Below are 13294 nucleotides of genomic sequence, written 5' to 3' on the forward strand. Positions count from 1 at the left end.
AACAACGATTTGATCGATTAAATAATCAATCGATAGATAGCAAATTGAAACTGCCTGAGATGGAAGACAAAATGTCTGCTCTCAAGTTTAATTTCTGATAAAAAACATCAATACAGCTGACGTTCAGAATGCAACAGAGACGCTCAGATCATTTCTTGAAAACATTTCTGTCAATTCGGAAAAAAAATGTGAAGACGACGGACCCAAAAAGAAATGGACAAGACATTAAATGATGGCGGCTGCATGTAGGTTCAAATTAAATTTTCTTTGAAAATAATCTTTTGCTGTCATGCAATCAGGTTTAAAGGAAAGACTGTGACGCTAACCCTATGACATCACATCACATGGGATGAAGCAACCCCTCTGACACAATATGATCTAACTTGCTTTAAACCATTTACTTATTCCAAATGGTAAGGGTTGTGTCTTGACCCTGGCATTCAGATCTTACTACAAAAATGATCTGTTTGAAAATATGTCTTTCACAGGTGGCATTGAACTTTGAAAACACACGATAGAAATTGACCATAGCATCGAGAGTTTTACTGGGTTGGACCGAACCTGTGATTGCAAGAATCGATGTATTATTAGTCCAATAGTCTCAGTCGACATTTATACACATTTTTCAAAAAGAAAATAGCATGCGTTACCTTTCATGACACCGTTCGCCATATCGGGAGCGTTCCACAAGAGAAGTAAAGATGTGGAATTCTCAAAGCTATGAACAGTCAGGCCAGTGGGAGCAGAGGCAGGCACTAAGAAACAAAACCAGTGGGAGGAAAATTATGTTATCATTGCAGAACAAGATAAAGATCTTCTCTTGTTTGTCTGTTAATCAGTCAAATCCAATACAGAGAGGTAAAGCACACTGGTTTCCAAACTGACAAGTGATTTGAAAGGAAGAGATTTTCAACATGAAATAGATTGTTTTTTGTAAGTTTCTTTACAAAAATCACGCACACCCACACACCACCTACACACAAAATTTACAAAATGTATGTTAATCTTGCATGGGAGCATTTAAATGTTTTTAAGTCTGATAAATACCACTTTTTGTGGCTAAAACTACTGTCAATAGACAAGATATGTTGACATATGTTAGTAACTGATGGGGGGGGGGGGGCACGAGGAGTTTACCACAAAGACTTACTGCTTTAACAACTGACATGTACAAATAAGGAGTAATTTGTGATATTTTGTCACTTGGTAATCTTATGTTTCAAAGTCGGCATGTAAAAACCGATGACATTCACATCTCCCCCTTTAACACCATGTGTTGTCATAGCTGTCAATAGCTAATGTGATACCATAGCTACAAAATTGGACACATTACTCTACAAATAATGGAACTTTGTTAATAATGGAACTTTGTTGACACAATGATATCCAAGTACATACAGCCAAGAATTCAATAAATTGAACTTATATTGTGTGGCTAATTAATTCTGTATAACATGCTGAAAGCATGATTATTATGTTACACCAGCTAAACATACATACAGACAGACAGGCAGACAGACAGACAAACAGACATATTGGCTTGCTACCATGCCTGTCATTTAAGGTAAGAAAATGTCACATTCACTTAAATCAGGGTGTTGGAATCAGGGTGTTGACTCATACTTAATAGCGTACACATCTATAAGGGATTTAAGAGCATATCAACGGAGATGACGATTTTGAAAGTTCAGTTTGCCAATGGAAAAAATGTTTGTAAGAAATGCACAAAATATTGAAGCAAAAGTTCCAACCAGAGAATTCGGTGTGTTTCAGTATATATACTGTTATTATTTGCTGAAATACTGCAAAACTCAAACAGTTGGTTTATTTCTTAATTTTTCTCCCCGACAGCAAAAAAAAACATAGGTTCTATGCGTTACTACTAAAGGCAACCCCCAAATTGGTGAATTAAGTTAACATACGTTAGATCCCACAAACATTTCAGAAAACCTGTCGTGCCACTGGGAATTGAGAACTCTATACCTCTGGATTTTTGCTTTAAACAATTTTTGGACGAGATTATGTAAATTATTCAAACAGAGGAACAAAATCAGTCAAGCACCATCAATCTTGATTTTCACTCAATTGAATTAGCTTGAGATGGCTCCTGTAAGCAGACAGTTACATTTTGTGAAAAAAACAGTTGGAGCGTTTGACACGTTTATAGTACAGACTAAATTCACAAATTGTTTTCAACTACCATCAATCTCAGTTTTGTAGCGTTAGAACTGAACCACCACACTGGCAAGTATAGTAAACAAGGCCTCCTCTAAGACTATACTCTACACTGCTCTAATAGTTCTTTGCATTATTTCTATAAACCTATAATCCAAGAATATAATCCAAATAGCTAAAAATATGTTAGCAAAGTATTGAGGTATAGCTATTTTTCCCTAAGTTTAGTCTATAAATCACCAATTTACTCATCTCAAACATCATCATATTGACTGATAATTTCATCACAGGGGCAAGACAAATCATTGGGCATTTTGTTACACCATCTTTAGCAATGCAGAAATTTGTTTTTTTTTCTTCTTCTATTGGTTTTGTTCCCTCCTTTCTCTCGATCTCTCTTTGTAGCCTGAGGTAGTCTTTCATCTCAGTTAAATTAATTCCTTTGTTCTGCAGACACATCTTTTCAACATCTTTTCATCTTACAGTTTAACTATAATCTACTTCCTAGACTTGGTTTTAGGAAATGATTAAACTTCATCGCCGCATACTCTATCTATCGTGTTTCCAATCCCAAACAGAGGGACTGGAATTCGATCAGACCTGGTTTCAATATTTAATGAAGAACACCACCCACCTGCTTCGAACGTCGTGTTCCGTGCTTCCATACTGAAATCACTGTGCTGGGAGCCTCGAGATATTTTCACGACAAACACGTAAGCAGAATACGGATTCAGATTTCGGAACAGGTAGTATTCGTTTGTTGTATTCTGGCTATTCCACCTGTATGATTAAGTTTTGGGCATGAAAGACAAAATGTAAAGCTCCCCAATGTACGAGAAAATCATCTTAAAAAGACAAATTAGAATTTGAATATTATTTTAGCTTGCAGAATCGTGCTACCAGGCAGACACAATACAGACAAAGCCCAACAAAAACATTCAAATCAGAGAAATCCTACAAAAAAAAATAGAAAACAGAAAACAGAAAAAAATACATTCAATAAGAATTGGTTTGAGTATGACTTGTCTATACCACCACATCACCACTGGCAGATCCAGGTGTTCTCGGGTGGGATGAGGGAGGGGGGAGGGGGAGGGGGAAAACCAGTATCAATGGATACTGAAATAATTATCAAAGAGCGGTTACACGTTAAAGAAACATTGTCAGAATGTAAGGAATGCACAGATTCAAAATATGCTAAAAGTATGTCTGTAATTTTTATGATCAATTTAAGGTCTAGTTAGTTATTTAATTTGCTGCCAAAAATAGTCAAAATGGAGTGGGGAGGGGGGGGGGGATAATCCCATTCACCCATCCCATAAATAGAATATGAAAATCATTGAGTGCAGCTGGAGGTTCTCTTTGTATCCTAACATTCACTATTCAACAGTGTTTAAATACTACTGTATGTGTTGATTTTATTCCCAAGTTTTGATACCTAGATGAAAGATCTTGTAGATGAAAAGTAGGACACCTTGCAATGTTGATATGTTTATGACAAATGTACTAAGACAGCTGCATAGATTACCAACATGCCATGTCTCTTGAAAGATGGTAACTTAAATCACCAATTTAAAGATGAAATAATATCGAATTAATAATATCTGAGCGATTCGTACTAAAGCAAACAGGATAACAACTTGAATCCTTATTGGTGTTTTATCTTCAGCTGTGTTCAGTCAAGACACCCCCAAGTACTGTGATTACAAGTACTACCACTCCAAACAGGATAACAACTTGAATCTTTATATCCTTATGTGGGTGTTTATTATCAGCTTTTGTTAAAACATCGCTGCAGGTTGAGTTTGTTTTGCAAGATATACGTGGGAGTCAAATTGCAGTGCCAGATATTTATCTTTTCTCCGTCATTAACTAAACCCTCCTCGGGTGAATATAAACCACAAGGGGACCCAGACTGCATATTATATTAAGTGACTATTTGACTTGTTGACATGTTGTCCACAAAGAGACAGCAGGTCTGTTCAAAACTGTTACAACATTGTATTGCTTACAGATGAGTTATGTACAGTATGTATGTATTTTAGATCCTCCTGCAAGCAGGAACAGTAGCCTCATTGGCTTATCAAAGCCGCAAGCTGACCGAAGTCAGTCTCTTAGAGTCATACTTAACGTCCATGATTATGAATTGTCAATTGTCAACAACTCTGTAACTGGACGACATACATTAATCTTGGAGGTGACTCGAACTGAGGACCTTATGATTGGAAGGCACGGCACTGGCCTTGACCACTGAGCTAACACCCCTCAACATACATAGTGTTATCCTGGTATCATATCTGCAATTTTGACATATTTATTACAATTTTTTGGAAGCCTTCTCGGTGTTTGAGAGAATGAGGCAAAAGCTACATGTTGTAAGACTAACGAAACAAAAGACAATAAAATTCATGTACCGTCATTATATCTAAAGATTAAGAGTGTGCAACATTCTGATTGAAAATGATAACAATTCCTTTCTATTCTTCCAGGCTAGACCTTGCATTTTGTTTTTACATTCTGTTTTTGTTTATGTTTGTCACAGTTTCCACTACGCTCGTAAGCATAGATTATTTTTTTCGTTACTGCAGCTGTTGACTCACTCGTAATCTATGTCTGGATGGTCCTGCTTGTACAGTATCGTATAGACGGAGTTCTGTCCCGGGATTCTACCGTTCGGGTCGGCCCAGACCAGTCTTATGGCCGTCGAAGACTCCGTTTCAGCGTGGACGGGGAAAACAATCTGGAGTGGATCTACGGGTGCCTCAGTCTCTGTTATGAAAGTGAAAGTAAAGAAAATGGGAATTTGGGACGAACAAGGGAAAGTAAAGAAAATGGAAATTTGGGACGAACATCACCGTCAGGGAGAAGTCACATGATACACAGCAAAAGCCATGGATATCCTGACATTTTTTTATGAAAGGAACCGGGGAAAAAAATTTAAATAAATTTGAAGTTCATCATACTGGACTGCAGTGAAGATATGTGTGTAATTACTTTTGTACAAGATTAAAAGGTTGATTTATATAAGGAATAGGATAATAGAGATTTTTTTAAATCCTAGATTCATTAATATGTGACTTGGTTGCATTTCCGGATAAAATTGACATCTAACGATAACAGTGCATCATCGCTTAGAAAGATGAATGAAAAAACAACAAGTTGCGGCACGTCCGAATGTCCGTCCGTTTAAGGGTTGTATTCATCGAAGGTTTCATTCTAATTGTGTTCCATCCATTTAGGCAAATGTTCAGGAAAATGCGATCATTAAAAGATTTCAAATATTACACACAAAATTGAGAAATACAAGAAGGTTTTTACTCTTCTAGTGGTCCTTTAGACAATGTCACAAATATTCTCTATTTAATAGAATTTTCCAAAGGCCACTGGTGGTTGTCTTCTGTGCCTTTCTGCAACCTCAAAGGGGAAGTTTATTAATCCCCCCACAAAACAAAATTTTATACTAGCCTCATAAACACCGAAAACTACTAACATCAATGTTGTTGTGCTACCAGATTCATGCAACCAATTAGACTGGCTTTAATATAAATGAGCAAATTTCCAGTAAAACCAGAATGGACAATTACCGATTACAGATCATAATCACGAAAATGTATGCAAACACTAAATCATGCAAACAAACAGAACAAACGTCAGCGTAAAACCGAATTAAAAAACTGAATCATTCTACTAAAATGGATCTTACTGTTAGAATGTACATCTATCAGACTAAGTGTCCACATGCATTAGTAACATAATTACAAAAACCTTGGCAAAAAAAACCCCTCAAAATTAAAGGCAGGCAAAGCTTTCTAAGATGGCAACTAAATACACAAATAGATGGAAGTGTTGTTCCTAGATTGTCAGAGGTATCATTTTAACCCCAACCAGAACCGAACTCAGTCTTCATAAATTTCCAGAATTGTTAAAATAAAAACCACCCAGATACATCAAGTCAATATGTGGTAGTCATGGTAACTCAATGTTTTTTTACTAAATGCCCATGCAGATAAATGTTGATACATTATGCAACAAAATATAGAATATATATTATAAACTTGCTGAATTTCTGACTCACAACACCATTCATGTGGGTTAGAAAGTTTGAGAGGGCCTTCCCCACAACGACTGTTGATGACAGTGTTTCATAATAAAGTGAATGACTTGACCCCGAGCATTAAACATGTGACAGCTGTACCCCCAACTGTTTCCACTAATTTGGATATAGGGTAACATTATGCTTCAAAACTCACAGTTGAGCCAAAATCTGCACAGCTACTTACAAAACTAGCTTTAACTGTCCGAATAATTCACCCGGATGCAACCTCTACATTGGCGACCACATTTTTAATTTTAAATACTCAATGCAAACTTGACTGGGAAACTAAAAACAAAGTCAAAGCTGAGGACATAATTTAGAGGTCACTTGGTTTGATACCCTATTCTTACCGAACATATTTCTTTCTTTTGCTCTTTTCAAATGGTTTAATGTTTTTGTTTGTGTTATTTTCTCTTTTAACATGATACTAGTCTAGAGTGTAAAATATAATACAAAACATACAAGAGAACATACAAGAACCTCTACAACATTCAATGTGAAACACTGTTCTGAAACATTCAAACTGGCAGCGGGAAACCATCTGGATGAATTGTAGAAGCCTCTCCGTGCGAGATTAAAGCCCACTGGTTACAATATGCTCGGCACTTCCGAAAAATGCTGGACTGACATGCAATGATCTATCCTGGTACGAGATGACAAGCATGCACGGACTAAACGGACTAAGCAAATACAGAATAACATGCAGACCGTCCATGCAGACAACTCATTTATTACCTGACTTTGTTTCCACTAAATCGAGAATGACAGGCCCCTCGCCTTTATGGTTATATGCCTTCAGACTTATGATGTACATTGAGTCGGGTACTACATCTCTTATGATGTACCTGTACGTGCTGGGGCTGATATCCAAAAATTCAACGCCAGGGATACCTTTGCCGCAGTTCAACAGATAACCACGAACGATTATATCTGGGTCCGCTGGAGCAGTCCAGCGGACTTCAATGCGATCAGGGTGACCCTGGGCAAAGATGGCGCTGGGTGCGCCGGGGGCTCTTGCTTCTATTATGCGTTTTGTTTTGTTTTTGGAGGGGAGGGGAGGGAGGGGGCCACGTTACGACAGGAATGATGATAAGAATGGAAAAGGAGAGAAGACAAAAATTAGTACAAGCAGGTCAATAAAGAAATGTCACAAAGCAGGGTTTTTTTTTCCTTCTTTCTACACAACAAATTTGCCCGACAAAATGTATCATTTTTGCATACCATAATTAGTATACTTACTATAGCAACACTATATTTATATGTACATAAATGAAGCTAGGACACTAATTTGGATATTTGATTCCACTATTTTCTATTTTTGTTTAATTGATTCAACTTTTTATGTAAATTGCTGCTAAAACTCTGTCTATAAATGGTACAAACCAAACATTGATGATTAGCTATGCGTGATACTTGTTGTAAATAAACCTACATGACTTTACGAATATATATATGAAGGAGCATCGCCCTCCCTTTCATCCTTTCACCTCTCCATCTCCCCCTCCCATCTCCTCAACTCTCCATCTCTCGCCTCCCACCTCCTCACCACTCCATCTCCCCCTCCCACATCTTTACCTCTCCATCTCCCCTTCCCCTTCCCACCCCCTCACCTCTCCATCTGCCCCCTACCATCTCCTCACCGATCCATCCCCTGCCCCAACCCCATCACCACACTGTCTCTCCCTCCCATCACCGCCCCCCCTACTCACCTCTCCCTAAGGAATATTGATTTGTTCCCCTGTGATATGCTAACGTTTGACAAAGTTCACATAAAATGTGTTTTTACACGGCTCATAGCGGTTAAAGGGGATTTCCAAGGAAGAGAGTATTTTTTTTTTATAAAGCATTAATGACTTACCACTTTGGTCTCTATCAGTGGTATATTCTTGTAACCAATCCTCTGTGAAAGGTCCTGTTCCATTGCTTGTGAGGGCCGCAATTTTGAATTCGTAGACGTTGTTACGTTCGAGCTCTGCGAATGAGAAATTAGCATTACTGTTCTTCATGTTTCAATATTTACGAGCACTTTGACAGTCCTTGTCTGGGTTAGAATCTAGCAATGTTTTGTACCATGCTCACCTGTTAGAGTTTCTTTCATAGCATATCATATCTGGTTTGAATACCTTCTATTCACACACACACTTTACAGTTTCTTTCAACCCCGAATGAAACTTGAAGAACAAGGAAATTTATGATTACAAATCATTACTGTCTTTTGTTTTTTTTGGCAACTTTTCAGATATATTAATTCATAATTAATATTTATCTCAAAGGAGCCCATAGAACTTTGCCATTAAATTTGTTTTCTTGGGGTCTCTGGCATTTGCATAGACTATATATAACACCACTATGCACATTCTTACAAAGATTGAAAAATATGCATTCTGTTAAAGAGACAACAACGACATGTTGTCTTTATTCAAGTCATCCATCTCTTTGAAACCACTCACATTATAGCTTAAAGGGAAGCTTTGAAGAAATATATATACCATGAAAATTAAAAAACAAAACCTTTTATATTAAATCTGAAATTTCTTAACACCCCCCCCTGCACCCAAGAAAAAAGGAATATATCTCTACACTTGAATCCATTCCAATAACAACTCCCTTCTCCCCCCCCCCCTACCCCAATTATACCCTTCCCTCATAAAGTTGCTTCTATGCTTGCAGTGAATAGATAAATGTCTACTGTCCGTGCTACATCCATTGCCTATTTTAGAAAGAAAACTAGAACAACAACTTTTGCTTCCTCCAGTCCCTCAATTGAAGACTAACTTAATATCACTGACTTTAAAAGTAAGAATATTTCCCTTACCTGAAACAATGTAAGATCTAAGTGACCCAGCAGCTTTGATATCTGCCTTGGAGTCCTTACTGCCGACCATTCGATAACGGATACGATACTCCGTGATGACTCCATTTTGTTGTGTGCCGGGAGGATGCCAGCGTAGCGTAATAGAAGAAGTGGAGGTTGGTTCTGCAGTGAAATTTGCTGGAGGAGCACCCGGTTCTAACAAGACGATAAGATGGAGATGAAAGCGTTTAAGAGACTCCGTACAATCAGTCACATAAAATACATGTTGAAAATATGCATATACTTCTATAATGCATATAACTATATACTTGTACTTCCCCAACAGCAATCATTGCAAAAGAGGGAGCAATGTCAGTAAAGTGATGGGATTCTATCTATTCTATTTGTGACAGGGAACACAAATGAGTGGTTAGGTTCTGGTCATTCTGAGCATGCTCATCACATCCATACCTTAATTGTCATTCAATTATAGAGAATGCGATGGTATGAGTTCACCGCAGGATATTATTTGCCATATCAGTGTAGTACATCGTCGCCTAACGAGCAGTTGTTCACCTTGCTGGCTAGGTTTTGAGTCACACAATTTGAGAGATATAACACCAATTAAACCTGCGTTAAAGAACATGCTCACATGTGTGTATATGTTACTTCCCTGCCTATGTAGAAAGCGACTGGCATGGTGCTTTTTATGCAGAAGAGTTATAACTAACAAAAACTCACTAGCAGAGAAGGTCTGAGCCTGAGTAGCCTCTGTGGATTCCCCGGGACCATTTTCGTTTACTGCAATCACCCTAAAGCCATAGTTGGTGAAAGGGTCTAACCCTTCGACCACAGTGGATGTTCCTCTGACCAGAAGTTCCTCCTCTCGACTAGCTAGACCGTTTTGCTTAGCATAGTAGAGCCTGTAGCCTTCAAGATCGCCAAACGTGTCGATAGGAGGTTGCCAGGTGACTAAAACTGATGTAGATGACTGCGTCATTGCCTCTAAGTTCTGGGGTTGCTCAGGCACTTGAACTGTTGAGAGAAAGGGCAGAAGAACTCTTCAATATCCTAACACCAATTCATCACCTCTGGTCCTCAATGTTAACGTCACCAGATGTACAATGATCAAAGGCTGTCGATTCATAAACAGTTTGTGTAAAGAGTATGGGATGTGTCTACTGGGAGACATACGATCATTTTTGTCTCATATCAACGACTGTTCTCATATGTACAGAACCTGCTATACAACTTTGTATTTGTATAGTGATTTGCTAATTTTACATCACATGCTTTGTAATGCGGTATCTGATACATTATTCTCCGTCATGTAACTAGGAAAACAAAACTTTGCCTTCTCAGTCCATTCATCATTCTCATCGTGATATATCTACTTATGTTTTATTCCAAATTCAGTGTAAAACAAATCAAGCTTTAGACAAAAAAGGACTTTTAGAAAAGTATTTTTGAATATTTTTTTTTTCTGAAATGCACTCTGACCATTTTATGAAATGAAAAGCAGATACATATAAATGGACAAAATGAGAAGAAATCCATACCTGCTTCTTCCGTTGTGAAGACGATTGGATTAGAATTTTCTCCAGGACCATTGTCATTTATAGCCAGGACCTTAAGTCGATACTGGGTATCCGGCCTCAAGTCACGGATGAGCTTTGAGGTCTCTTGGGAAACGGATATGATCCTTGTCCTGAAACAGATGTCACAATTACCAAAGAATCTTCATACATGTACTGAAAGAGGCATGGATGCGCCTAACCTAGATATATTAGCTGCAAAAATTTTCCTAAAAACATTCCTTTCTTTTTCAAGCCAGTTTTTGGTCTGTTCATGTTTCCATAAACCCAACTATATATTCAAGCAATAACCTTCTCACATACTTCTTTGTAGCTCTCCAGGCATCCTATACCAAATAAAAGGGGCAAGTCAAAGGGGTCAGTACTTCTTTCTCTGCAGGTTCTGTCATCCTCAGATTATTATGGCATTATAAGGTCAAGTTGGGCTAACCTTTGACCTGATGTTGTGTAAATTTTAATAACTAAACCAAACTATTAATGTCCCCTTACCTTTTTCATAAATGGAAGGGAATTCTCAAATCCTACAAAATTGTATCAGATACTGCAAAAAAATTTTTTTTTTAAGTCTAATTTTTTATTTGTGTCACATGTTAGGCGTTTTTCTATAAATATATTCCACCGCCCAACCCCCCCCACCCCCCTCCCAAATCCTACCCATTGGTACACAAAGTCATTTTTTGTTGATGTTTGTTCCACCACCTCCCAATCAAAATTCCTACCTTCTTCAGGTTACTAGGGAGCAGTAGTAGAATTGAGCCTTGAGATATTTATATATATATTATAGTCTGCAGAGAAAAGATATAATTCACTGGATACCTTATACTTGGGTCGTTGACAGCTTCAAGGGATACCCTGTACCGAACGAACTCTCCGTTGGTTGTCTGGGGCGGGTCCCAGCTGGCAAAGGCAGTTCTGGAACTGATCCTGGATACAGTGGCCCTGAGTGGCATGGTAGGCACCGGACCAGAGGGTGGATCTATAGGAAAGGAAATTGGAGCTGGACTGGTGGTGGTCTGCAAAGTCGTACTAGGAGTCCGAGTCGTAGGGGTGCTAGCGGGTGGAAGAGTGGGTAACACAGGAAGAGGCTCCCCTGATCAGCATGCAAAGTAGTAAAGGCAACAACAAAAAGACATGCAAAACAAAAAGAGAGAACCAACACAAAATGACATGCAAAAAATAATATATATGAGAAATTAAAAACAATTGAAAATGACGTGCAAATTAAAATATAAGTATGAGAAATTAAAAACAACTGAAAATGACATGCAAAACTATACCACAATAAATTAAATGAAAAGACATGCAGATAATAAGAAGATTGTGAAAAGAGACAAACTACATTATTAATAATACATAGAAACTGGTAGAAGAAGGATATGGTCAACTATGAGTGATGCCATAATTCATAGACATTTAATCTGCCAAACAATTAAGCTAAAAATACAAACAAAGAAACTTCCACTCTCTTTAAACCAATTTCCTTCCTGTTTTAACGGGATGAATGATTTTACTGCACAATTACTTCAACCGACAAAGCACCATTCATAGAACATCAAGCAATCCCAAGCAATCCCCTTTCCAAGCGAATTCATTTCACGTAATTACCACTTACGATTTATACCGTTACATAAGAAATGCACCAGTGGATGCGGAACTCACTGCAGGCTAACATTATTTAAAGAAGCTTTCAGTTAGATTGGTTTCTTTTCCTTTCCTTTTTTCTTTATTTGGATTTTGGATTTTTGTCTAGAACAATATGAAACCTCCGTCTCTTGCCAAACAGAAACGAAATACAAGCTAAATTCCGAAGACGTAATTTTATCGCATATCTCCAGTATTGTTTCCAGTTTCTTTGCATTTCAATGTGAAGGGGAAGATTCATTATGAGCTTTGCCGATATCAGTCGAAGAAATCGAGTGATATACTAGAGATAGCTCACGCTGTCTCTCTCTTTAGTCTTCTGGAAAAGATTCGCTTAAATCTTTTGAGATATTAGTTTAGGTTATTATCCAAATTAACTCTTGCAACATTGAACAACATGAAGCTAGTGGGATGTGACTTCTATAAATAGATTTGTGTTAATACCTATATATAGCCATATATATTAATGACTGATCACACACACATATATTGCAACTTCTAGGACTCAAGTAATAGTTAGATACACAGCTATTCACTGGTGTCGTTGGGTTGAACAAGAAAAAAACAATTTTTGCAATAAAGTTCAATTCTTTGAGATATTGATTTTGGTCTATCACTTATATCAGGACAAAGAATAAGAATTTCCGTTGAAAACTCAGTTTTGGTAACTTGGAATGTATGCATGACCTCTGTGTTGCATGTTTATATCATATAGTTTGTACCATAGTTTGTGCTATGGCCAATAGTGCATTCTCACCAACGGCTATTACTACCATAGCTTGTGCTATGGTCAATAGTGCATTCTCACCAACAAAAGTACATTCCTCATAATGTGAAGCCAGTAATGCGTACTATAATGATATCGGCATCACTGCGCATTGCCTGATGTTACTCTCCAAGATATTTCTACATGTCGTTCAATCATGCTAACTATTCATGCATGGCATACATAACATAATAAGGTACAATTTACTGTGGCTACTTGTATATTTC

At 37.6% G+C, this 13294-nt stretch overlaps 1 protein-coding gene across 33 annotated transcripts in view; it reads right to left on the minus strand.

The window, feature by feature from the left end:
• Nucleotides 1–13294, minus strand: part of LOC139966539 (neogenin-like) — a 117782-nt gene that overhangs the window by 26882 nt on the left and 77606 nt on the right. For 31 of the 33 annotated variants that reach the window (XR_011792693.1, XR_011792690.1, XR_011792692.1 and 28 more), the window contains exons 8-16: nucleotides 11477–11750; nucleotides 10625–10773; nucleotides 9807–10100; nucleotides 9087–9281; nucleotides 8130–8243; nucleotides 7007–7291; nucleotides 4776–4944; nucleotides 2810–2955; nucleotides 651–755 (exon numbers count right to left, since the gene is read on the minus strand). Coding sequence is in view for 30 of the 33 variants with exons in the window: in XM_071969661.1 (XP_071825762.1) it covers nucleotides 651–755; nucleotides 2810–2955; nucleotides 4776–4944; nucleotides 7007–7291; nucleotides 8130–8243; nucleotides 9087–9281; nucleotides 9807–10100; nucleotides 10625–10773; nucleotides 11477–11750 (1731 nt within the window). In the remaining 3 variants the exon portion in view is untranslated. The remainder of the gene's footprint in view (nucleotides 1–650; nucleotides 756–2809; nucleotides 2956–4775; nucleotides 4945–7006; nucleotides 7292–8129; nucleotides 8244–9086; nucleotides 9282–9806; nucleotides 10101–10624; nucleotides 10774–11476; nucleotides 11751–13294) is intronic. The other 2 variants (XM_071969670.1, XM_071969685.1) reach the window with 2 other exon arrangements.

The sequence above is a fragment of the Apostichopus japonicus genome, chromosome 4 (genome assembly GCF_037975245.1).
Source record: "Apostichopus japonicus isolate 1M-3 chromosome 4, ASM3797524v1, whole genome shotgun sequence".
Taxonomy (NCBI): domain Eukaryota; kingdom Metazoa; phylum Echinodermata; class Holothuroidea; order Aspidochirotida; family Stichopodidae; genus Apostichopus; species Apostichopus japonicus.